The 27,805-nt window shown below is 45.9% G+C and overlaps 2 protein-coding genes across 2 annotated transcripts in view; one reads left to right on the forward strand and one right to left on the reverse strand.

Annotated features, from left to right (window-relative positions):
• The window catches only part of LOC135396485 (major facilitator superfamily domain-containing protein 4A-like), a 184,948-nt gene that overhangs the window by 34,009 nt on the left and 123,134 nt on the right, over window positions 1–27,805 (forward strand). The window lies entirely within an intron of this gene.
• The window catches only part of LOC135396484 (uncharacterized), a 60,984-nt gene that overhangs the window by 8,720 nt on the left and 24,459 nt on the right, over window positions 1–27,805 (reverse strand). Inside the window, exons 3-7 of the mRNA XM_064627479.1 lie at window positions 9,540–9,895; window positions 8,645–8,950; window positions 8,129–8,364; window positions 7,900–8,075; window positions 956–1,386 (exon numbers count right to left, since the gene is read on the reverse strand). Coding sequence (XP_064483549.1) covers window positions 956–1,386; window positions 7,900–8,075; window positions 8,129–8,364; window positions 8,645–8,950; window positions 9,540–9,895 — 1,505 coding nt within the window. The remainder of the gene's footprint in view (window positions 1–955; window positions 1,387–7,899; window positions 8,076–8,128; window positions 8,365–8,644; window positions 8,951–9,539; window positions 9,896–27,805) is intronic.

A 27,805-nucleotide genomic window follows, 5' to 3' on the forward strand; every position in this document is an offset into this window, starting at 1 on the left:
CGATTTAATTTTACAGCATAAAATACATCCAGAACGGCTTGTCTTCGAGCACGTTTGATTCTGTAGAAGTGTTTTATCTACTTATTTGTGCACGTAGTACAAAATTCGTTTACAAGTGGTTATGATTACATGTAACATCGTTACAAAGTTGTAATTTATTATTGGGCCATCGAGATGGTCCCGAAAAAATCCCAGGATCCCGAGATCCCACTTCCGAAAGGATCTTTCTCTTCGATGTCCTTAAACAAGTCCTCCTCATACCCGAAGCATGCACAAGTATAACCTTCTTGCTGACACACTGGACGTATGGGCCACCATCTTTTTCGCAGTTTCCGAAGATTAACACGGCTGCGAAACAAAATCCATATGATCTTGGAAGCGATAAAAAACCCCAGTGCGGGGTGAGACAAGGACGAAAGAAAGGAATTACGACAAATTGTCGCACTGATTGATGTCGCAGGCTTTTAAGATGCCTCACCAATCTGCCCAAATTTTAACTTTGTGATCCATATGATTCCCAACGAGTAGGCGTTCGGTACTTTTCGCATGCGAGCACCATCTACGGCTCATCCGAGGCCTGCTCAGCCGTTACAGCGCTGAGTCGTAAAGTAATTGGAGCTATAATAGCGAGACGGTCAAAACAAAAGCTCTCCAATAGGGAGTTTTATTATGGCGAATTCGCGTGGTCAATTGTTGGCGAAATGGGCTTATTTTGGCGAAATCTCCAAGAATCTTGAAAGTTCTGTAACCTTTACATGCTTCAAGGTTTCTGGATGATCGGTTTACCATAATGACCGTGGTCGGATTATGTTCCCAAGGCAATGACGCAATATCTAGTGAGAAGTACGTTTGTTGATTGCGTCTAAAAGCAACAATATTGTCTGAACTGCAGCACATCGTTTCGGACACCTACACCCTGTTTTGAGGCTACGCTGGACAGATAATACGCACAAACCTGCATTGTTCTTGGTTGCACGACCCCTGTGCGGAACACGTTGTCACAGAGCACCCTCGCTAAAGACACCTTCCGAAGTTCCAGTAGCTGCTGCTCCGTGAATGAAGAAGGTTGGCCGCTGTTTTCGAACCAGAACCTATCAGACACACGGAGGTGCCTGAACTGATGCGCGTACACGCAAGCTAGCGTTGGTCCCACAAGGCCACCTTCCACAGGGGTTTCAGCCAAAGCGGCCGGCAGCAGGTCGATATCGTGAACGTTGCTGTATAGCCGGCCCAGGCGGAAGGCAGAGTCCGAATCCATGACGCGTGACAGGCCGTCGAAGTCTTCGATGACACGGAGACCACAAAATTGGCGCCAGCGAGTGTAGCCTGCGATGCCGTGGTCTCTGCTCTGCTGGATGGCAACAGCCGCCATGTCAACACCTGGCTCTGTAGTAGCGCAAGAAAATACTTTCACATTAAAGGGACTGAAAAGTGAAAAATAACCGCCATATTTTTGCCCACTATCATGCACAACATCATTGTTTGATGACACATAGAAAACATTACTTCTCAGTTCGGCATATTTTTTATGTACAAATATTTTGAAGATTGCCGGAACATGGACGGTGCTGCCAACGAACGGCGAAAAAGAGCAACTTGGGTTTCGGGTCCAGGGCTCCCAGAGATTGGTCAACCGTTAACACGTGAGAACTAATTTTGTAGAAAACAAAGTTGACGCACACTATCTTACAGCTAAACGCCATTTTAAAAATGACGCTCACTTCCATAGTTTCTACATTAATAAAGCGTTAATAAAGCATTCAGCTACTCCGCCGCTATGAGCTACGATCCGCAACGCCATCTGCTAGGCGTTTATTGTGGTTTATTGTCTACGTCGTGGGTGGTCATGCTGGTCGCGCGAAGCAGAAAATGGAAGTGAATGATATGTCTGTGGCTACAAAGATGACGTAGGAAGCGAATTGCGAAGACGTCCGAAGCAAGCTGCCATTCAGTAACCAGTGATTTTGCTTCATCGAGGTGACGAGTTCAACACAACCTCTTAGGTATGTGTAGGTGTCACGCATGTATAAATTATAATATAGCAATTCCATTTAACTTATGTTATCCTACTTGTCCCGTACTGAGCTTTGTCAACATCAACAAATTTGATTTTAGGGGCCTTTCAGTGTTGAAGTGGCGCCAGACTGCTTCGTGTGTGTGATGCAGGCACTCAAGTTGACCTAAAAGAAATAGCTGAAAGCAGGTATGCAAAGTCCACAGATAGAATCACTAGATCTGTTACGTGTTGCAGACTTCTTGACATTTTGGCGTGTTTGGGCAGGTGCAGAACATTAGTATGACACCAACAGCAGGAGAAGAAACCGATGAGAACTACTAGCTTCTTTGAAGGGTAGATGACTACTTCCTGTTGAGGTACAGTTATGACTAGAGAACGTTAATTAATTTTCGAGACATGCATCCTCTACACTTGAACGCCCACTGAAACAGCGAACGTATTCGAAGCCCCCGTACTGGAATTGTTCAAAGCGTGCCACAGCTGCTGCAGTGAGCCACATAAGGCTACATCATATTGGTCCTAAATTTGCAGAGTTCCCCTATCTCGGACACAACGGTCATTTCTCTTTATTGCTCTCTCAATCCTACCTTCTCCTAGATTAAGGTGGTCCTGCGTTGCATGGGCACTGCTTATGCTTTCTCTACTTGTGCTTTCAATTTCTTGTTCTGTTGAATAAATCTTCAATTGTGAGTTTGCAGCCATCACGCTGTCTACTATGTTTGCCCCTCATCTATATTGATGTGCTATAACGGTATAGCACATCAACATGCCGACAACTTACCAACAACAACCAAACAATCTTGACTTGTCCTATTTTTGGACGGAAACTACACGATGTGGTAGCATCCACATAGTATATAAAATTTTAGTCGACGGAGATTTTCTGTTTTTGTACTGCCTTCATTGTACATTTCTTTTGTCTTGCTTAGCACGCGCGAAGAAAAGTTCTCATCTTCATGAAGATGACAGGTCATTGTTGGATCTATCTGCAGCATTATTGTTCCTGTAATTTTCTCATCAACGAGAGAATACAAAAGTGCACACATGATGCAACATAACTTGCTTGTTAAATTCAAAAGGGAAAGACAAAACTGTTTATACTTCTCTTGTTTATTTTGTTGCAGGTTTTACAACTCTATCAAGTACATCAAAACATCAGAGGGCAGGAAGTCCTACTCTGTTTCCTAAATTTCTGGACAATAAAAAAGAAATATATAGTTTGAGGTGTGACAAAATGTTGCTTCTGCTCTTATATTATATTTCAATTAAATGTCACGATGCATTTGTCGTGTACACTGAAGCCAGTTGCAGTTTACGGGGCTGTCAAAAGTCCTTTACAAGAGTACGTCTCAGTTACAGTAACAGAGAACTTATGCACTAAATTATTTCACCACTTTTGACTATTACGCGCACCAATGCTGCATGGTTGACTTTGTACCCAGATCCGAAGGGTTGATAATACTTGAAGGCAGCCCTCAAGTCCTTCTTTACAATGGTGACGTGATAATGAATCAGTTACAAGTACTCCTTTTAGTAAAACAGAGTTAATCAAGTGTTAAATCCCAATCTTGGTTCAAATATTAATTGGCATTTGGAAACGTGGTCAATAAGAAGTATATTAAAAGGCTATGAACACAGTTCAGCTGAATGACACTGATGAAAATTATCCTATTTACTGCTCATATATACAAGACATTAGTATAACCTACAAATACAGATTACTTAACCCTCAAGGATCACTTAGCCCCCAGGTCACTTAACCCGCCAGAAACAAACAAATAATTATGCTGTGACAGCAAAGAAAAAGCAACGAGAAAAACATCCCAAAAAATCCCTGGGAAAGCATCCCAATAGCATGCGACGCAGATCGAGATCCAGTGGAGTACTTTCTATTGTATTATCTCGGAGCACACCATATCCTTCTTGTGAATGGCCGACAGGTGATATAACATAACGGAAATAACGGAATTTGCTGCAGAAATAAGGGTTTTCAGTCCAGTTTGCCGTACAATTAGCGCGTCAAGACCACACGGCGCTGCCGGAAATGTAGCAATGCTCTTCAGTTTCTCGGATGTATGTAAAAGACACTTGCAGTACTTCGGTGCCAAGGCACAGTATTTCGAAATATTCGTTAGTTGTGATCCGATTGTCTGTCAGCTTTCCACACGCATTCTCTACCTCTTGGCAGCAAAAACCGTAGTATCCGTCGGTTTGCATTGCACATATGAACACCTGCACGACGAAAAAAAACGCTTGTTTCGGCTTACACAAGTACTTCTCCCTGATACATGGAAATTTCACAAAGCAGTCCGTGTTCACGGCACGGTGAGCTACTGCTGAGGACGAATGTGACTCCGACTAATCTCTGGACGAGGAATCTTCTGCTGCGAAGAACACACTTTCCACCACGCTAACGCACGAACGACAGTTCTGTGTGAGCGACAGTTCTCGAATGCGGAATTCCAGCGCACTCATGTTCAAGAGGCTCGACATTCTCGACGTAGAAAGTGGTCACAAACGCCCACTGCCATTTTCGTTTTCGCCGGATTAGCGCCAGGAAGTGCACTTATTACATGCGTCCTCGACAGATGGCGCGGGGTCATGCAATTGTTGACAGACTGCTCGGTTTCCTACTAGGTCTCTGGACATGCAATTATGGAAAATTCGATTACAGATAAACTACAGCAATTTCAGCGGAGTTCTTTGATATTTGAACTTTTGAAGGTTCAAGCTTTTCGTTGAACATAAAGTTTCGTCAGGTTTATATTCACTTTTCGGTCCCTTTAAGATTAATTTCTAGTTTTGAGAAGCATGTACATCACAGTGTGCGCGACCAGCCATCCGTCTTTCAACATTGCTCCTCCAAGGTCGACGTCTTGTCACTACAGCTGCTGGCAGTCTTGTCAGTCAGTCAACGTGACGCTGAGAGAGGAGACAGGGAGGATGCATGTGCTGTTGCTACTAAACAGACAACAGAGCTCGTGGTGACGTCGCTTACCCTCGGAGAATCCGTAACTATCAAGTCCTGCGGGTTATTTCCATAATGCTTGGAAGGACGTAATGTTCACTGACGGTATTCATATCATGCGTACTGAGCCTCTAAACGAGATTGATTAGACTAACAGAAATGGCATTTTTTAATTCCGTAGTTGCACTCTAAAGGAGCAATGAGGTGAATTCCTTTGTTTTTTTTTTTTGGCTGCGGCGTGTTCTGTAACGAACGAAATGAGTTCCTCTGAAAGAACGACGAAAGCAGGTGACCTGCAGTACGTGCGAGAGGACCCTGTTTCGCACCCTTTCAAAAATCCTCGATTACCCAGTGACAATACAGCGCACAGCGAAAATGTTCTTCGTGGTTAATCCGGGCGGACAGCTTACAGGTGAGACAGGGTTTAGAGCCACGTTAAATCCCACCTTATATTGTCCCCTTAACGATTGCGCCTGTAGATTCTGTAGTGTCGTTATTCTTCCTCGTTCCTCTTTCCGTCGGTATTTGGCTGCCTTGGGTATGCAGTCAACAAACGATATGACAGTTTGCCTCTGCGCAGGGGAGAGGGCAAAGCTCGGAGAAACCACGTGACCAATTGTGTGTCCACTCACGTGGCAGCAATAAGCGGGTATCCGTAGGCCGGCATGGGTCTACGTATGGATCCACAGAAGAAAGCAGTGTGCCTCGTGACCTTGAACTGTTTGTTGTTACGCCCTTATACTTGGAGCGACCACATTGGTACCTCTCCCATGAATAATAGGGGAGAGTGGGAAGAAGGGGAGCTGCGCAAACAGCTGACCTACTTGCATAGCGTATACCGTAATCCTCCCCAGTGATTCCTTCGAGGCGGAAATACTCGCAAGTTCCCGTAACGACCCCGTTACAAGCAGTAAATTTCTTCGTTTTACTTGCTGCACTGTCTCTTCGCATAAGAGTTCTTAGACCAAAGTCTGAAGCCTAGCTATACTGAAGCCTGCCATCATTCAGTTCATTTCTTCAACTGCCATCGTGTCTCCTGTCTGCAGCTATTGAGTTACGGCTGTAATATTGTTATACCCCTGTCACACGACAAATTGAATGTCATTCCCAGCGAATGACATTCGCACTGAATGACATTCGTTCCGTGTCACACGGTGAAACCAAATGGCAATACATGCGAATGAGTTCGAGGAATTCATTCGCTTTTTCCTCCCACACCGACGGCGTACCCTCGCAGTAGAGAAGCAAAAACAACAACGATAAACCGTTTGAAGAGATCAAACTCGAGTTAAAAGTTGCAATCCAATATCTTATCACGAATTTAATAACTTTTGACACGAAGCAAGGAGGGCTTAAAATTGTTTTTCGGAGAACTACCCTCGTTCTCAGTCGCCATGTTTACCAAGTGTGGTGCAGATAGACTTCCTACTTGTCTTTTCTTATGATACTTAGCCAACTGAGCGTCGTCAAAAACGCAACGATTTTGTGAAATAATCTAATGTTTCACTAGTTTCGAGAAAAAGAATCGAATGTACCTGAATATCGAATGTACCTGTATAATGCTTCATACGTTCGGCCGTGGTTTCGTAATTATCGACAGTGACATCATTTGCGAATGGGCTTCTGTTTCTTCGTGTAGCTCGATGCATTACAAACGAATGACATAACGGTGCGACTGTCATTCGCTGGGAATGCCATTGAGTTTGCCGTGTGACAGGGGTATTATTCTACGCTTCGTAATTCTATTTACAAGTTTTTGTGCAATACTTCTCCATCGTAGCGAGTGCAGCGTTAATACAAAAACGCACTTTTTTCGGATACGGGCGACTAGAAATACCGCCATCCAGTTACCTCTATCCATTGTTACGTCATTTGTAGAATTGTAGCACCCAATCAGACGCCAACGCGGAGGTGCACATAACGTCGTCTGCTCTAGGTCGGGGAGCAGTCTAGAAGCAGCGAGAAAAAGTGACGACTTACGCGAGTTGGTAGGATGTAGCCTAAAATATCGGACAGAAAATGTGGGACCCTGCAATATACTTCTGCTTGTCATTCGTTTGACATGCCCTGTTTTCTACGATGTGGTGTTTGGTGCTTGCTCTAAGTGTCGGATCGTCCAGTGCAATTCACTTTCTTTCTGACTCCGACGACGACACCACACACCGTACACATTTCGTGCACAGAGCACGCGGGTACCAAAACGCGCTTTCCGCGATGAAGCCTAATATAGAATACAAGAAGAAATGTGTGCGCACGTTGAAAAGCAATGGCAGACCGACCGACTGCGGAACCGATAGAACCGATCAGAATCGGAGGTAAGCGTGATCGCATTGATTGGATACGGACCTATAGGATTCACCTATACAAAAGGTGTGACAGCCAACACGTTAAAATCGCCGTTTGGTGCCGACACAGTCGGCGAGCTAGTCTGTAGAGTTCATAGGCTCTTTAAAGCATTCACACAGACATTCGTACATTACCGTATGTTTAAATATACATTTTCGTTCATGCTACAGAGCCACACCACAAACTTATTATTGTAACACGGAAGAGCCGTTCCCACAGCGTATAATGACAACCTTGGCAACGCGGCCCAGTAGACCAACTGTCCCTGTTCCAAAATATCGGTAGCTCCTGTCCTGAGACTGTTGGTTCAGTTAGCATATCTTTGTCACTTGCACTTCAACGCCACTACCATAGAAAACGAGGGAGAGACACAAGGATAATTCACATGTCGCGGGGCCGCAGAGGCATTAATCAGAACGAGCGTAAGTTAAGTCGTGTACTTCACTACTAGTAAATTTCCTCTGTTTCAGCGGATCCGCTGTGGAGATTCCTATTGCACTTTGTATCCCGTTTTATGACATTCCTTTTGGAATGTATAGTATTTTTATGATATAGTATTTTTCCCTACCTCTCTGTGATGAAGCGAACATGGAGTTTGTCAGATGAGACGAAACGAAGTTATCCATGCGTTGGGCTCGTTGCATGAGGGCTCCTGCAGCCAGCTGCCGTAGACGCTGGCCACTGTACAGCTCGTCTGGACGGAAAGCGGTGTCCGCGGCAGAGAGGCTCCCCAAACGGCGGAACCTGAGCCCCAAGCATCCCCTTAAACTCTTACACTCCAAATTCTCATGTTATACCTGTGTGGTTCAAAGAGATGGTGTTGAGCCGGCGTTGCAGAGAGAAGTGCCCAAAGACCGACGGTGCCCATGACGTTGGTTACCCCAGGGAGGCGTTTCGAGTCGTAGCCACGGAAGAAGCCTTGGCTGTCCATACGCAACCCAAACCTCTCTACGACTTCGGGACCGAGTAGCGTAGGAAGAAATTCCTTGAATGTGATATGCTGCATCTCTGCACCCACTATACGGCGGGACTCCTGCATTTGTTACAGTTGTAATGTGCACACGTACACTTCTAATGTCCCAATGAACAGGTTGAGAACACAAGGGCTGAGAGCCCTCCAGTGAATATCAAATCCTACTCCCCCCCCCCCTAGAAAAAAAAAAGACACAATGAATAAATCACACAAAAAGGCAGAACCCGAAAGACAAAGTAAGGTGCATTTCCTTAGCAGGAAATGCAATAAATTGTTAGCAGCTAATATATAATGGTGACTTGAAACAGCACCAGAAATGAATTCGCCTTGAGACGCGTACCTGGAATAGAGTTTCGTCATCCCAGTCCGGATTGAGCTGTGCCAGTTGTTTGGCGACGCGGTTATGTTCCCGGAGCCAAACGGTGTGCATGATGGCGAGGCCCAGGTTGGAATTGACGCGGGGATCGCCGCTTGAAAAGCAAGGGAATGATCCCCTACAGTCGAGGGTCGCTAGGTCGGCTGCAGGAAGCTGGTCACCGTCCGAGCTCCGTTGGCTGAGCAGTTGGCCACCCTCGAAGGATCGGAGGAAACGTGCTTCAGCCTCCGAAGATCCGTAGATGGTGGAACCATCGAGGAACGATGTCACCTGCGGAACGCGTTCACATGTTTAAAGCTGTATCGCGGCGTTCACAATTGCCTGTCACCGAAGCCACAATAGCCGAAAACGCTAACCCGCAGACCTATACAGGGTGTTTGCTCTAACGTGTCCAGAAATTTTATTTAAAGCGAGCGATAAAAGAGAAACGAGCGCTACTTTTCCGCTACTTGACTAAGACACAGGTGCTACTAGTGAAACATTACCTGTTTCTTATTCAAGTAGCAGAAAAGTACCACTTGCTTTTCTTTTATAGCTCGCTTCAAATATAATTTCTGGACATGTTAGAGCAAACACCCTGTATAATAGACCTGTATAGTCCCCATGTGCGGGAGGCTGGGGAAGTACACGCATTGCTGTGGTGGTATAATATCTTGCGAAATTTGCCTAAATTCGACATCCTTTGGAAGCTCGAAATATTAAATGTCAACAAGCACAGGAATGTTCTGTGTAGAAACAGAAAATCCAAGCCTCCGAAACAAGTAAGGACAGCAGCGCAAACGAAATGACGAATCAGGCGAAAACCTTTTTTTTTTACTTTTATCGTCCTTGGCGTTTGGACGAGAACAGCATTACTTGCCTGGTTGTTCTGTTCACGTGGTCCCAGTCCGCAAGTCTCCCTTGGTGCAGTACTGGAACGCACGTACTCCAAGCACCGCTGTCCAAAACGCCCGTAGAAGGGGTCGTTCTGGGCTACACCAATCGCCAAGCATGCGGGATGTGCGGTCTGCACGCCACAGCACTTGATCCTGGAACCCTGGAATCCTGCCGTCTGCGCTGTGTGGACCATGTCATGAAAAACAAAATTGCCCCAGAAGATAGCCATCATGGAGACGTGCTCGTGTGGGCGGTCCTGGTCCAGTAGCATAGAGGCACTCACGGCACGTGCGCTCGGCAGAGGGGAGCCCCGCGAGTCCTGACGTGGGAGGCTCACACCTGGAGTGTAGAAGACAATCTGGTCATATCGTAGACTAGAAAAGCAGCCCTTCTTGTTTCAATCATTGTTTCAGGGTGATATGTGTTACAACATGATGCACACACTAGACACCACACGCACGCTGGACACATCTACAAGCGACAGTCGTGCAAGTTCAGCAATGTACAGCTCAGGAAGGAGGATCCAGTAAATTATAGACGTCCCGAGGACGTCCATGGAATATTGGAAAATGAATATTTTACCGTCTGCGACCGTCTCAGAAGTCCTAGGTATCACGATGGAACGTCCGGGGGACTATGCTTTTCCCCAAATCTGATGTCCCAGGAACATCCATGGAACGTCAGTGAGAGGATTTGAGACATAAATAGGGCATTGCTAAACCACGCATATAATTTTCTTAGTTTATTTTCATAGCAAATATTAAGCCTGATACATTGTTTATATGTTGCACTACGCTATCCAGAGGGATGCCACACATTCTGATGAGATATACTCATATATCTCAAGTTGCTTTTGTCACTCTACATTATGGCTAGGTTGCTGGCAGTGCAAGATTCATCACAGTACAGCAATACTGTGTGACCAGCATAAGTGCGGTACACCACCCGCCTCACTTCGACACTTGGGAAAACCCACAGCAACCTCTGTTTGCGAGCTGGATGAAACATACTGAAATACAAATTATTACACGCGTAAAACGTTTGCAACGGTCCTTCCTGTCAAATACTGTGGTTTTAATTCGGGTTATCGTCTCTATAATGCCCACTAGGTCGCTCCTGGATCTCCAGTGGGTGTACTATAGAGAGTGTTCAAAATTAAGCTTTCACGAGCGCTACGCAAACACAGTGATGACAGGAAACCGGATGATAACTTTACGCTAATTACGTAGCATCTGTTTCTTACTCAAGGAACAGAAAAAATAGCACCAGTTTTCTTTTGTTCGCCTATTTATAAAGTGATAGTGAAAGCTTAATTTTGAACACCCTGTATACCTGGGATCTTCAGGCTGCTTCCAGTGGGATATTCAAACACCGAGAGAGCGATATCTCACAGACGTATCTGGGGCATCTGTTGTTTGTTAGAGTAAGCCCAAAAGCGGCGAATGTTATTCCAGATATCCTATGGATGTCCAGATATTCAGGACGTTCGCGATTTTGTAGGGATACCCTAGGGATATTAATGGTGCTGATCTGTACAGTTACAAGTATACACGCTTAAACCTACATATGCACAGCCTTTGAAGCGCCCCTACGTACTAGCAGGCTACGTAGCAAACTTGTAGCAGACTACGTACGCACCAAGCATAGCTTTGCAGCTACGTGTCGAACGAAAGTCCTGTAGAGTTATATAATTCTATGCACTTCTACATTATTATACAGCAAGAGTAATATGTTGTAAAGTATGTACAGCTAACCAAGCACCTCCGCGATTGTATGATACCACTGTATCCGCCATGGGCAAAATGTGCGCGTGCACCTTCGGCATTCGATGTCATTTGGTTCAAGCGCACGTTCATAAGATTCAATCTAATTCACTCGCAAAAATTGGCAGCAGGAAGAAGAATGGTGTGCTGCGCAGTCGCTGCGTCACCGCTTTACCGCGAGCTGCTCACAAGCCGTGCTTAACAAGCCGTGACAAGAACACTGAAACTGCTGGCAATCTCAAGCCACAGGTCATCAAATGTCGGTGTTCCGCCGCACAGATCCTGAAAATGATTCCTGAGGTGTGATACTCATAAAGCAGAGTATATGGACAGCTGTTAATCGACACAACGTTTTATACGAAAGCAACAACAACACGTATATGATGACGATGACATGGGATGTTTCACCGTTGGTCCATGAAGAGATCTAGAGAATTCCACGGGTCGTTGTAAGTACGTAGTGCAGGAAAGCTTACACTAGGCTTAGTGGGTGTGTTACTCTGGTCGTTTGCTCGTCGTTCCATAGAACGACCTACACTGACCATTGTAACGCCAATGGAGCTCTCACTACACTGAAAACATCGGTGGTATAGACTGGAACACTTGCTCATTTTTGAGACACAGAGATGTCGAGTGTCATTCTGGGCCACTTCGGTAGCGCAGCTGAAACCCAAACGCAGTACTTGACGACATCGTCGTACCGAAAGGAGAAGGGGGTGCGTGGCCCCCCCCTCGAGCTCCAAGGTCACTTGTGAAAATTGAGCACTCTTGTTCGTGTGCATGTCGTCATGATATTTCTCAGATGTCATATGTATTATGAAGATCTGAACATCCGCACAGTCCGCAGCGTCCAGGAAAAGAGATGAGGGAGTTGCACGTCCCCCCCCCCTCACACACACACACTGGAAGCGCTTTGCCCCCCCCCCCCGACCTTGGAGAAAAAAAAATCATGGGAACGTCCATGTCCATGCTTGATGAGTACCCTCGTGCATGCCACTTTCGCTGTCGGATTACTTGGTATATAAGCGTTTTGGTTAGTCTCGAAATACCTATAATATTGGCTTGTAAAAGAGAACGGTTTGTCCGAACCACTAATCGTAGGAGCCACTAGGAAAAGCAAACGGGCAGACAGCTCGTCTACCCAATTTCACGGTACCCCTCCTCCCCAGTAGGAATACATAATTTCGGTGGAGCTCAGTCCATGTTAGGTAAAAGATGACGGCTGTTAGCCGTTTTCGATTCAGTTTTGGCTCCGACGTGGAGACGTGGTTCCTTCTCTCAACTGAGGAAGAATATTCTAATCAGCGAATATAAAACATATTAATCACGGTGGAAATGAGACAGCTAGTCTACCAGAAATCAGTTTGGGGTATAGTTCGAGAATAATGTCGAAGAGCGATGTATGTACCAACTGTATACAACTTCCCATTTACTCAGACACAAACATGTGTCTCTGCGGGCATCATTAGGATCCGTCCATTTTGCAACCTGTGATTATCGCGTTTCTTTAGTGGTCGGGACGTGACAAAGGGAAACAATTTATTCTTTACGTACGCAATCACAGCTTGTAAGTCGAAAGTATTGCTCCTGCAGGTGTCCTACCAAAAAACTGAGCACGAAAAACTGAGCTCCAAATAGAATTGGGTTGATGGCATGGTCTTGCACACACTTTAGTGTACGTAATACCTTGAGGACAGGAAGGCACGGTAGGAAAACGGTACTTGCGTTCAAAGGGATGATGTGAGGTCACGTGCGTGTGTGTCGATATTTTCTGTGGGGAGCATCGATGCATGTAACTTTATGTATCGCATTAACACACGAGAGACGCATGCAAGCATACGTGAGACAACTTTGTGTTGAGTAATATCTTTATCGCCGGTTGGCAATTGGGCGACCCCGATACTTTTGTATGTGTGGGCAGACACTAGCAATGATGCGATGGCCAATTTCCAGTTGGAACTCAATGCGCGCAATTAATTACCTTGTATGGCGTTTTTCCCCAGCCACGAAAGCCCCAAGCATTCAGGTGGGTGGATCATCCGCAAAGGTCTTTCCTGTGCGTGTAACGAGCACTCTGCAAAGTGTACGTCACTATGACGTCTTAATCTTTGGACGAGCGCCATATGGGAAGAGCGTTGGGTATAGAAGGCTGAAAATGTCAGAGGACTCCCTATTTTGGAAAGGAAATACTTTTCTTTCGACGTCGTTCAAGGGTAGCTTTTCGCCGACTCTTTTTAGGGGTCTTCCGAGAGGGCATCTCCTTTGAGTAATTCGGGAGGGGTTGATGCGTGAATTCCACTAGATCCGTCCGAATCATCGCTGATTCTATTCTCATTTTGTGCGCACGATTCGTACCAGTAGAAAAGAGTCACGAATATGGTGTGTGCACAGATTGCAGGGCAATACAACTGCAATTGCTATGAGTTTATTAGAGCCAACACCGAGTGTATGTACGATCCATGAGATCACATAACTATTCCCGTGGATAATAAAAGCGGTAACAGTTGAGGGCAAACTTTCACATAAAACGAAGGATGATCAGAGACAACGACATCCAAACGACACAGCACTGTTCCCGTGCTTCCGACACACGCCCGTCTTCGTTCGTGTTCGATGTTCGACAGAGCCCTCTTCCAGTGCTGTGCCGTGTGGTCATTCTCCTGTCTCGTTCTTCGTTTTATCTAAAATTTTGCCCTGAACTTTTAACGCTTTTGTTGCGAAATGCACCAACAAACCCAAGTCGTCACTCTTTTAAAGTACATTTCCATGCAAATGCGATCGTACGTATATTCTACGTGACACTGTTACAAATCAGGGTAACCAAACTATAGTCGAGTAAATTTATAAATCTCACGGTGGAACGACGACTGAAGATGACAGACAAAAGGTGAACCACGTAACCTCTTTATTTAGGAATGAACGTGGATCAGTTGGCAGACTGTCCACCCTCTGGTTCCAAGGTTCGATACAGGCCGAGGACGGCATCAACTTGGCGGCACGGTACAAATTGCTTATAGACACGCCGTCTTCCGCGAAGGACGTTAAATATACGGGGTGCTGTGTGCTGAGCTCTCGGCGCATGTCGAAAAACCCACAGATGGAGAAAATTAATCCACAGACCGACCACTGTGACATCGCTCCCCAAGCAGCAAAATGTACTGAAAGTCGGGTGCAATAGGGGTGGACGGGTAGGTGGAAGGCCTTGAACAGACTCGTGTAACTAAGGAACATCGATAAGACACATACCGTCCACCCCTATTGCACTCGACTTTCAGTACATTGTGCTGCTGGGGTCATGATCGCAATTGTCTCGCTACGTAAAGCCACCAATTATCAGTTCGTAAGGCAAGTGAGCTGGTGACGCCGCAAAGAATGCTGGTGGGCACTATCAACTTCATCAGCCTATCAAAAAGACGCGTTTCTCCCGCTTCATGCCCACCACAGCAAAATATAACCTCGAACTGGTCTTCTCGTGACGTCACATGTTTGTAAACACATGTCGTGGCCGTCTATTTAATGCGTCGTACCTTCTCTCGATATACCGTACGTCCGGGTGGTGTATCACACCGTTTCTTGTCTTTTCTGTTCTCGTAAAGGCAGTTTTAATGCGCCCCATATCCAAAAATACCTGCACTTGAAATTCAACGACGCCGTCAGTTGTCTTTGTCATTTTTTTTACTTCGTCACGTGTAGCTTAACAAGGCCATGAGAGCCCCCGAAGCGGTTCACAGCAGCGAACAGCGATAGAAATCGAACCAAGTCAATTGATGTTCTCACGAGTGTGATACGCATCGTGGAAAAAAGAAGACGCGTGTTCATAGCACGTTATCTGTGGCTGTTTTGTAACAGTAATGTAATTGGGAGCAGTATTACACGCTGGCGACAAAACACACGTGAGTTTTGTAACAGTCGGCGCCTGTTATGGGACCTTTCGGGTTCTACATTTATTCTGCTTCAGTGGATGAACAACCTCGGACACTCGGAAAATAAGGAGTCGGATGTGTGGGCCATCATAGAACAGTCGGCACAATTTCCGGTATGCTGTAGACGCTTTCAAGGCGTTTAGATTAAGATGCCGGGAAAGACGCTTGAGATGAGGTGTATTCTGAGACATGCGTGAAATGTGTTCCACGTGTATTCCAATGAGGGCATATTCTGGATTAAAATGTGACTTGCAGGAGTGAACGAAAATAAATAGGAAAGTTGTCGGAACATCTCTCCTATCAATCAGGCCATGCTAGAAGATTGCAAGCGTATGTAGTACGTGCTTCAAAAAATAATAATGATAGTGTTAAACACTCCGTCATCGAAGGTTCAAAGACTTTGGCTGCGTTCCAATACCTCGCGCCCGCGAAGCCGCCTGACTAGGCAGCTGAGAAGACCCCTTTGCTTGTCACTATTGGAACAGGCTTGCCTAGCCGAGGCGCCTGTGCCGCCATCTCGTTGCTCACGCAAGACATGCGTACGGCGCAAGCGCAGCAGGTACTAGCGGTTCCCGCTGTCAGCCATCCCGGCTGTCAGATGGTCAGGCGTATAACTAGACTGCATCGATGCGCACTAGGCGGTAGCCGACTGAATAGCTGACTTGGCGAGATTTGGGCTGCGTTCCAATGCCCCGGTTAGTCGCCTGCCTAGCGGTCTAACCGGAAGTGCCGCCATGTTAAGTCTCGTTCCAAATCTCGTCAGGTCAGCTATTTAGTCGGCTACCGCCTAGTGCGCATCGATGCAATCTAGTTATACGCCTGACCATCTGACAGCCGGGATGGAGACACGCGTTGACGGTACCAGCGTGCCCGCTGTTTCTGCGGGCTTTAAATGTAAAGTTGCACATAGTGGTATGTTTTTTTTTTAAACTGCGTAGAGAGTTGCAACACATGTTTAGTTGTGAAGGTGACAGTTTATGCACGATGTCCTACAAACTTGGCGCATTAGAGTCCTACTGCGCTTGCGCCGTACGCATTTCTTGTGTGAGCAACGAGATGGCGCCACAGGCGCCTCGGCTAGGCAAGCCTGTTCCAATAGTGACAAGCAAAGGGGTCTACTCAGCTGCCTAGTCAGGCGGCTTCGCGGGCGCGAGGTATTGGAACGCAGCCTTGGAACGAGACTTAACATGGCGGCACTTCCGGTTAGACCGCTAGGCAGTCGACTAACCGGGGTATTGGAACGCAGCCTTTGTTTGTCTTATCCAAGCCCCAGGAGTGTTTCTTCTTTACGCCTATTAGTGTGGCCTTTATCTCCGTACAACTACCCAGAAAGCCAAACAACTTCTCAAAAATATTTTACCGATCAAATCTGTCTATTTGGTTCTTAAAAAACAAACTGAAACTTAAAATGCTATGCTATACAGCGCCACTATTTATATACTGTGCATTTCCGTGCTTTTTTCCCTCTCTCTCTCTCTCTGCAACACGCGACAAACTCGCAAAAGTTTCCTCATTTTGTTTACAAAAAGGAGCATTTACACATTCATTTAGTTACACTCATTCCCGCATTCGTTTTATCGCACATAAAAGTCCCATTCTTGGCGACTTAATCAATGCGTATGTAAATCGTCAACACCATAGATTGAGAATTGATTGCGCGCGCATGCACATTCGTGAGTCTGTGTAGTGATTATGATTCTAATCCATTTTACGACATCCCACTTAGCACCGGTGGGAAGCGGTCCCACTTTCACTTCCATATCCCCTCTCCTCCAAACTCCGCTGCTGTCGCTAGGTGACGAAAGCGGTGGGTCAGGTAGACTCTTGGACGCCTTTGCCTCGTTACTTACGTTGCAAAGAAAACTAATACGCTATTGTTCATTATCGCGTGTCCAGTATACCGCCTGCATCGTATAATTACCTACCGCTATCAGGGTATCGCAACCCTCTTAATGTCACGCATAAAATTCCGGCACATGTCGGAGTACAGTGGCGTTCGATGCCAGGACGATTCGCACACGAACATGATGTGATAATACACCAAAACCAAAAAGCATGCGAGGACATCGCTTACCGCCCCTTCAATTGAAGATTGAAAAAGCAGCAGCAGTTGTGATCAGCTGCCGTTCTTCAATCGGAGTATGGAACTGGACGTTGTTGAGGCCCTTCAGCGCTATTTTCGTTCTCCTGTGTTTCGCTACCTCAGCTATTATACTACATAACGCCTCTCGTGGTCGTGAGGCGAAACTACAGGTGACGATCGGCTGTAGCGGATGATAGCGCCAATAGCGCCGACTAAGATTCAAGTGAAAGAGTATAAACAAAACTAATCAATGAATGAACGAATGCATGAACGAAACTAATGAATAAATAAACGAAACGAAACCTAATTTCTGAATGGAACAGTCTTCCTGTTGAAATTGCCTCAATATCAGATGCTTTTCAGTTTCTCAGCGCACGTGAGCAGATGTCATGACTGTTTTGCTTTGTGGTGTTGGATTTTAGATCTCCCCTTAGGTAACGCCCCATGGCGCCTTTAAGGCACATGAAATGAAATGAAATCAAAACTTTCACCGAACCTTATACTGTCGTCATGTGTAGCATCGGAGCTCGTGTGCCTCGCGCAAGATGTGCCGCATACAGGGTGTTTCACGAAAATCCCCCAGCTGAATAGTTCAGAAACAGCTATCGAATAACTTTCTGTTTAGTAATCATCCTTAAGATATCGGTCAATAACTGAGTAGTGAGGGTTTATTTGCATACGCTCATTACTTAGATAAACTAACTTTCGAATTTTCCTTCGAATGTTCTCGGAACGTCTGCTTTACCGATCGGGACCTCAGCAAAAAATATTTGAGAAAAAAAAAAAGAAAAAACCCAAAGCAATGACACTTAACGATTTTTTGAAGTAATTAATTAGTTCCGGTATGCAGAGTTCTTGCGCGGAGCAATGTACAAATGTGCTCTTTCGTTCATCCTTCCAGCTGTCAATTACGTGTTCATCCCCCTGGTTCACACATGGGGATGACGGAAGATAAGGAACAGTTGCAAGAGGCACATTTGTATGCCTATTGTGAGCTAGTATGCCTTCTCCTCTACCCGACTAGGGTGCCTGAATACTAGCTCCCTCTGCACAGAGGGAGCTACTACTCAGGCACCCTATTCGCCCCGAGATTGAATAGTGTTGGCGCGCTGCGGAGGGCGGAGAACTACAGTAGTGTAGACGCGCCGTCTGCTTTTACACGTTTATTCTGCGTTCAATGCAGTAGATGGAGCATTTGGGAACCGAACAGTATCGTACAATCGCGGCAGAAGTGATCTTCCGTTGAATATACACAAGAATGACGGAAAAGAACCACCAACTCCGAACATCGACCCGCGTGTTATCCACACTAGAAAGGTGATAGTGTCGCCTCCTATAGGTCGATCTCGCATCGAATACCCGACAAGCACACAGCGCTCGCGGTGCACTCGTGATCGTCACGACAAAGGCAGGCTATCTCACCTACCGAACGACAGCGCTGCGTAACAGTCGGGTAGAGAAGGAGAAGGAATACCGAAGTGCCTCTTGAGGCTGTTCCTTATTTTCCGTCACACCGTGTGGGACCGGGTGGACGAACACTCAATGGAGAGCCGGATTAACTGAGGGAAAGAGCGCATTGGTCCGCTGCCCCGCGCAAGAAATATGTAAACAGAAACCAATTTACTCGAAAACATTACTAAAATCGCGTTTTCTTTCTTTCTTTCTGTTTTTTCTGGAGCAGTTTTCGCTAAAAGTCCCGATCGGTAAGGCAGACGTTCCGAAAACGTCCCAAGTAATTTATGATACTTACTTAATTATTGAGCGTATGCAAATGAGTAGCTCACCGCTGAGCTCTTGTCCGATGCCTCAAGGACGAAAAAGAAAGTTCTTCGCTAGCATCAGCCGTTCCTGAATTATTCAGCTGGGGGATTCCCGCGAAACCTCCCTGTAGAGGGCGTCTCGTGTAGTTGGAATTGAACCAGAAAAAGAAAGAAAATTGATGCACCATACGCGAATGATACCTGTGGTATATACTATATAGCGCCGGTAGCGTACGCCGACTACGGCAAGCAGTTTCACCGTCGTCATCATCATCATCACTACTACCACCACCATACAGAGGAGGATTAAGAAGGGAAGGGTTAGCCAGGCAAAGAGCCGGCCTGCTATTCCACAAAAAAAAACGAAAAAGAAAAAAACCGGAAAAGAACAACAAGAAGGACAGAAAGGAAAAGGAAAGAAAGAAAGCCACCATACAGCCAGTAGCAGTAGCATTACGCAAATAAGGATAGTTTTCATTATCTTCATACACTTTTCGAGGTGATATTACTTATGAAATTTCTTAAACACCAATTTCGGAGCCTATGTGTCAGTTGGAAGTTGTAGAGTGGCTTCAGAAACCACCTCCCTGCCGTCTTTCAGTTTTACTTCACCTTCTTTATGTACAATATGTAGGCCTCTGCCCTGATTTATGCTGCCGCGCACCCCATCCCTTCCTCGGCATCTCATCTGCATAGGCTCAATTTCTCGTCCAGCGCTCGACTCTCATTCAAGATTCAAATAATTCACGGGAAAGCCAACGGGCTTCCCCCAACTGCAGTCAGTGTGGCGTCGTAGAAGACGAAACATGCATCCCCATGTATTCCAACTTCCAAGCACGCCGACACTCGCACGGCCGCGTAAGCGAGCTTGCCTCGTGTGAACGGCCGACATTTTAATAGCGTCAAAATTCTACTCTGTTACCCAACATCCATCAGATGACTGTATTGCAAGTACTGGTGAGATTTTTTGAAGGAACCGAGCTGATAGACCTTTGGTAACTTTCCCTATAACAGATTCTGTCATCTGGCCAGTGTTCAGTATTGGTGAATGCCATTCATTCCATTCTCATTTTTAGTTAATCATATGTAGGTGTACCGTAGCAGCCAGTTCGACCTTGTCGCAACTCACGACTCCAATTTCCCCTTGCTCTTATTGTCATCAGTATCAGCGTTACACTTGCACACAGATAATGATCACGATGGTAAGCGATAAGGATCAGAAGACTTGGATGAAGATGATGCATGCCCTTGCTCTGCGCTATTTAATACATCATTTCCTAATTGTATTAGCGATACATGCATCTCATTTTAAGTCCGCTGTTTCATGAAGCGGACTTGGTTTTCCATTGCTCGTCGTTCTCCATTTCTAGTACTAGCCGGGAAAGGATACCCCTGAAAGCCATTCGTGAGGGATATCTCTTTCCCTCGCCTTACCGTGAGCTGCGTAAAAGTTTTGTGCTCCATCGTTTCGGTTTCATTTACATTGGACGCATCCGATACGGGTATCGTGTGCAGAAGCTTCATGGTGAGTGCTGCTCTGGACGACCGAGACAATTGACCTACGGAGACAATAGGGACCGGACGTCTTTTGTGTGTACCTGTTTTTTTTTTAATGATCTCCGTCGAATCCTGACGTGATCGATCCTGACAATGATGTAACTTTGCGTGCTGTGGGCCACTTCTGCCAGTTCTGGTTTCTTTGTTGGGTTGCACCACCTAGCTTATACTGGTGTGTCCGATGCTCTCTCGTCAAGAAGCGGATCTCTGTGTGGCTGACCTTTTCTTTTTTTTTCTTTGATAAACATTCATATCCCTCCTCTCTCTCGTCATATATGTGCTACATATGCCGCTTTGCTCGTCGTCGTGGTTGCTGCGTACGGAAGATCTCTGCTTGCACATTTCTGCTCCCGCCTCCGGAGCAAACCACATACCGATGTTTTCATATACAGGGTGTCCCAGAAAACGTGTCATTGAATTATAATAAAAAAACTACACCACCTAGGGTCATGCGGTCAATGGCATTTTTTCTTACTGGGTTTTTGCGACCTCCTCATGTGAATGTCGTGTAACGTAACTTTAATTATGTAAATTTTTGTGAACTGAAGTCGGAAATTTCCCTAGTAAAGGTCACTTTTTTACCCCACCAATGTGAAGAGCGTGTCTAATTTGGTCAAATGAATGATAATTGACAGGGATATTCAGGAGCTATCCCATCGGAAAAAATAGCCGAACATCATGCTCTACGGAGGTCGCACAGAATAGCGCACAATGAATTTTTCAGCGCAATCTTTGTCAGTCCGACGAAAGGAGGTTGAAAACCCAGCCCTCCCCGACATCGCAGAAAGAGATAAAACAGGCACGGCTTATCACGTCCGAGTTTCGCTGGGATAATGCTTTCCCTCTCCCAATTTTAGGAACTGGTACTTTTTCTACTATCACTCTGTGGGCTGGCTTCGGAACCTCCTTTCGTCGCACTGAGAGCGATTGCGCTCAAAAAGTCATAGCGCGTTATGGTCGGGTGCCTCGAAAAGCATGATATTCGGCTATTTTTTCCGATGGGATAGCTCGTGAATATCACTGTCAATTATCATGAACTTGAGTGAATTCGGCACGCTCTTCATATTGGTGGGGTAAAAAAGTGACCTTTACTTGGCAAATTTCCGAGTTCAGTTCCCAAATATTTACATAATTAAACTTGGAGTACATGACATTCACATTAGGAGGTGGCAAAAACGTAATAAGAACAAATGCTGTTCACCGCATGATTCTAGGTGGCGTAGTTTTTTTTTATTATAATTCAATGACACGTTTTCTGGGACACCCTGTAGATCAGCACACATTTTCGCGACTCCTAGTTTCTGCAGTGCAAGCCATGTCCGTGAGTGGAAAACGAAAGTCAGCTTGGCAGAAATATAATACCACTCAATAACAGCAGCTACAGAAGTTGGAGAGATATGTAAAAAAGTTTATGCAGTAGACACAAAAGTTGGCGATCTGATCTTGCTCTGAAGTCCGTGTTTGATTGCACACACAAATGTTGCCTGTACCATGCGGTATGATGTCATACTGAGGATATTTTCGGGACGACTCACAACTGGCAACGAACTGTTATCTTTTAACATTGCGTATTTTCTCAAGGTCAGATGGTACGTCGTTCCAATTCCGTGGAATGACCACGTAAAATTCCAGATCGATAAACCGCGTCTCTCACCACACTGTACTAACGTGAACTATATGCTAGCAGGTATCCCGAAGACGGGATTACAATTGATTGGGGAATGGTGCGCAGAAATTCTGATAGGAATGTCACAGTTTCTGCGCACCATTACCAGCTCAATTGTAACGCCCTTTTACGTGGGTAAAAAGTTCGTGGAGAAACGCCGATAGCTCTACTAAGTACAGGTCTGGACAAAAGTATATGGAAAACGCGAGCGGCGTACTTTCTCTCCGGTGCAACACCCTAGCGGTGGACAGAAGCGGGAGAGTTCACTGCTTCAGAGGGGTCGAAGAGTGCGCTGTTAGCGACACACCGCGGTAGGTTCCACTTTGCGGGCATATCCAAGCGATACCAGAACTACCGCGGCGGTGTGTGGCTAACAGAACATCCTTCCACCCCTTCGTAGCAGTGAGCTCTGCCGCTTCCGCGTGGTGTTGCACCGGAAAGAAAGTACGCCGCTCTGGTGTTCCGTAGTTTTTAGTCCAGACTTGTACAAGGTCGATTCAAGTGAAAACTGCAAATGTGTACATAAATATCGAAGGCTTAGCAGAGCCGCACGGTAGCTTGCTGCGGTTCTTCCTGAAGTACGGCGGTGCTGGAGCACCCAGTAGAACTGGCCACCCAGCACCAAACAGAATGACGAGACTATCAAAGATGGCCGACCGCTTGTGCACGAAAGAAGAGCAACGTTCTGTTGTCAGAACGTGGTTATCAGATTTCTCACCGCGGAAAGTGTGTGTTTGTGTATGTTTTTTTTTTTTTTTTTGACAGGAAAGGTCAGCCAGAAAGGACGGCTTGCTATTCCTTGTTAAATAACTCCTTAGGGAGTAGTCAAGTTCCTGGAAGGTTTGGGAACGCTTGACATTTACCGCCGGATGACAAGGCAGTGCGGTTCGTCATGCATGTCCCAGACGCGAGTGGGCTAACAAGATCAAGAATGGTGTAAGAGGCGGACGCTTCCTGTCTAGGCCAGACGTACGGAGTCATTACTCTGGAGACAACTGCGACTTCTGAGGGGTTTATTGGTAGCGCATTACCGTGGAAAAAGTGACCGAACATGCCTCACACGAGCGAAGACTAGGTCTACCACATTATCCAAGAGGAGCTTAAGTATTGAAAGTTACCTGGACGATGGGCGCCTCGTCAGCTGAGACTCGAATTGCGAAAACGGTCAGTGGAGTCAGGGGTTGCTGCAGCGTTACCAAACCGAAGGAGAGGGCTTTTTGACTCGTATCGTGACTGGGGATGAGAGCTGGGTCACTATTGCCAATCAGAGACAAAGGGGTCAAAGGAAGAATAGCGGCATTCCACGTCACCGAAACCAAAGAAATATTGGACACACACAACCGTCGGCTGCAAAAGTGGTTCTCACTTTCTTCTGGGATCATGAGGGCCCCATAGTTGAACATACGTTCACCAGCGAAACCTTTTGTGAGTTCCTACGTGTACTCACACGAAACTTGCAATTCACCAGAAGCACCGAGGGTTGTTAACGAATTGTGCTTTACTTCAACACGACAACACACGCAATACACCGCTCGTAGGACTGTAGCAACCATCCACGATCTCCGACATGAATGTCTCCCACACCCTGTTTATTCCCCCTAGAGTCACTAAATAAGCTACGCTTCAGAGTACCGACACTGAGGGAAAAGGGCGAGTTAGAGCCGCCATGTTGCTTCTGTTTGACCTCCAGCCCCACCTGTACTTCGGCAGTAGAAATAGATGAAGATGAAGTTCGGCAGTGGAAGAAGACAACACTTCGAAGAGCGCTCCACGGATGGCGCTGGAGGTCAAACGGAAACAACATCGCGGCTCCAACTCTCCCTTTTGCCTCAGTGTCGATACTCTGAAGCGTAGCTTATTTAGTGACTCTAATTCCCCCGACCTAGCACTATGGCGGGCTACTAGCACCTTCCGACTTTCACATGTTTTCAGCTCAAAGAAAAAGCAAGCGCAATTTTCGAAAGTCAAGAATTACGGCAACTAACCCACTGAGAGGGACCATTTTTTTTAGCTTTATAAGGTCTGGTGTCACGCTATCTGAGAAGGCCTTTTTGAGCGCTTTAAAGACTCCAAAATGAGGTCATTTTGACACGCTAGGAACGCATATATTAACTTCGTCCTCGTTTACGGGTTTGTCTCGTCCACTGTTCAGCGAGATGTAGAAGTAGGGCGGTTTGCGATATGAGTTTTTGCGGAAGTCTTCATACTCTTCTTAATATCACTGTTAGAAGAAATGGTATAAATGAGGTATAGAACGGCACCAAAGCAGCGCTCAAGTAGCGTGGCTATATCTCATCGTCACTGCCTATATATACTCCGCCTATACCATGCTTGAATTATCCAACACTGGGGCTGTACTTTCCGCGGTAGCAGTGCGTGTATAACAACGACCTTTCGTACTATACTTATAACTTCGGAAAGTTTGTATACCTTTACCTGTGCAAACTATGTGGCCGCACATATATTTGTGGCACATACGGTAGCACGTCAGTTTAAGAGTAATTTCAGAAGACATTCGTTAACACAATAGCATTTCTATCTGTAGGGGAAGCGTTACGGCAGCGTATTCTCTTTCCCTTGCAAGAGATCAGAAAGCACTTCAATCACTCCTATTTTGTTAAACCGAGCCGTTAGCCTGCCGATGAAAATGCACCATGCAAGGTGATTCATTGGACAGATACATAAACACCGCAGAATTCGGTTTTAAAAATCGCGACAGTGCGCAACGGTGGCAATGCCTGGAACGAGCTTTCCGGATCATTTTGACGTCACTGTACGGTACAGCCCGCTGGTTGGTTTACAGAAGCGTCTGCTATTCCCAACTGGAGAACGATGCAGTAACCCACAGCGTGGAAGAAGTGTTTATTTCCGCTTTTTCTTTAATTTACCCGACACAGTAAGCGAATACGAGTACTGTTGTTTTGTTGTGCGGCGGCAATGAGTACAAAACAGCGCAACACCTCAAAATGATCACCGCGTCGCTATACAATCACTAACGCGACCATCGCTTAGCTACTGGCTGTTAATAAGTTTGTCATTCTGTTGCTATGCCATTTAGCTGGAGATTTGCATTCGTGCCGACACGTTGGTAGACACAATCCACTGCAATCTGTGGCAATGCTGTCGCAATGCCCGTAACGTATAAATTGTACCGTATAATATATATGAGGTATATAATATTTCTCGAGGGAGGTACAGTACTTATACCTCCACAGGTATGCACCCTGGGACGCGCCGTTTACACCGAAAATGTATAAGCTTTTCTGACAATATTGACCGATCCACTGAAACTCACTATTTAGTGGGTTTCAGAGGATTGGAGTCACGCTACGATCACAATACGACCAGAAAAGCGTTTTCGGAAAGTCTGTCGTAGACACCTTTCACTAAAACTCCGTAATGTGCACCTCGCCTAACCTTACCTAACGTAACCTAACCTAAGGTAACTGAATTGGGTCCGATCTCTATATTCTTACTTTTTACTTTACTTCTCTATATTCTCACATTGGACGCGTGGCTGTGGACTCTGACGTAACCATGTCATGTATATCCCAGATTTTACGAATTATTGGCCTCGTAGGATATATGTCAGTCTCTCCCCCCCTAAAAGAACGAACCAAAACGCCCGCTATTTACTATACAAATTCGAAAAGTGTCCATCCGTAGCACCATTGCGTCAAAGGTACATATATGCGGACATGCCTAAGAAAAAATACCCAATGTGTCCCACGTCAGTGTGGCGCACCCTATAACGCTCATCAAGCACATCCTCCTCGGCTTTGTTGCTCACGTACGGAGTACGGTACAGATCCTGTTTACGCCAAACTATGAGTAATGTCATTGTTAATTCTGAAAGTTCTTCCGAGGCCAACTGATCCTACCAGCGCTTGGTCATCGAAGACGCCTCCTGACGGATACGGGGTGGGCTTCTCTTCTTAGAATTCATTTCAGCGTCGATCAGACTCTCTACTGCAATCCGTTTTACCGGATGCGATTAAATACCTCTCGCCGGGTTGCTGCATTAATTCACCGGATGCTCCTCACTGTGACTTTCACAGCTCAGTGGAGTTACCACTTCCGACAAGTTGACTCTCTAAGATGCCGTCATTGTGATGAATTGGAAAAACTTGAGCACATCCTTTTCGCTGTCACTCATCATCATATTTTTACCAGATTACCGAGAGTTAAAGGGTAGAGTATCATCTCTGGCGATGTCATCATTATCATTATCATCATCATCATCATAGCTTCTGGCTTCAGCAGCGCACGAGTAGGAAGTAGCAGACCCGCATATAGTTGCGACCAACGTCTCTGTTTCCCACACATACATGCATCATACAATATACAGACTCCATATCACTTGAGGACAACCGTAGCGTAATGGCAATAAATCACACGATTATAACAAGACTATAGCCGGCAACACTTTCTTGTTCCCTTCGGAGTCTTGGCGCTACGACAATTTCCTGGTGACTTCGTATAAATGGGCGAATGCACGTGTCTTAGGAAATGTTTCACCCCGCGTGCATCGAGAAGAAATAGGGGGATGCTCTATATGTTTGTCTCTCCCTGTTTCCTGACAAACTTACTTATATTTCGAGACGCACCAAAGCACTGGGATGTCATTCTACGTCATGCATGAATAGATCGGTGGCGTAATTAGAGGGTGAGGGTGAGCAGTACCGTAGCCAGAAAACTATTTTTTGGAGGGGCTCTACGGAAACTTTACATGTGGATGTGGATTGAGGATTCCACCCTCGTTTTTCCCAATAATTTCAGGGGGGGGGGGGTTGAACCCCCGAAATCCCTCTGGCAACGCCACTGAGTGGAGGGGGTCAGGGGTTCAACCTGCCCCGAAATCGTTCTCTTAGGTCTATCATTTGGGGAAAGGAAAACGAGGGTGAAATGTTCCTCCCCATGTAAAGTTCTCATAGAACCTTTCTCAATATATTTTTCTGGCTATACGCTAGTGATCTGGATCTAAATCTCGCTACCAACAACAACAACAGCAACTTTATTTTGTGATTGTGACTGGGGAGTGCAAGGGGCGATACTCTACCCTATTGCTGGTGGTAATGTGGGTAATTGAATAATGAGTCGCCTCACAGTGAGGACCCAAGTCCTACAATGTCTAAAAGGGTCAGAAGAGCTTTGAGGATAGAGCGTTGGTGGGCTGGATTCGGCCATGGACCAAGCAATTTTGGCAAAAAGGGGGCGAGAGTCCAGGGTCTTTGTCACGCATCTATTACCTGAGAGTAAGATATTTTGTGTGTGGCTCGAACGCTCATGGCTTTAAGCACGAATAAATGTCACAAAATAGATGTCATGCAGAAGGACGTTCAACCTGGCTGCAATTCTTGGCCCATGTCAGAGCCATGTGCAACACCGTCGATGTCTTCGGATGTTGTTGGAGTTCCTCTTCTCTACCGGTTTGCTCCAGACGCTGTAGGGACCTCCCCTGCATCTCAATGACCATTGGCGCTTCTTTCATGTGTTT

The sequence above is a fragment of the Ornithodoros turicata genome, chromosome 6, assembly GCF_037126465.1.
Source record: "Ornithodoros turicata isolate Travis chromosome 6, ASM3712646v1, whole genome shotgun sequence".
In the NCBI taxonomy this organism is placed as follows: domain Eukaryota; kingdom Metazoa; phylum Arthropoda; class Arachnida; order Ixodida; family Argasidae; genus Ornithodoros; species Ornithodoros turicata.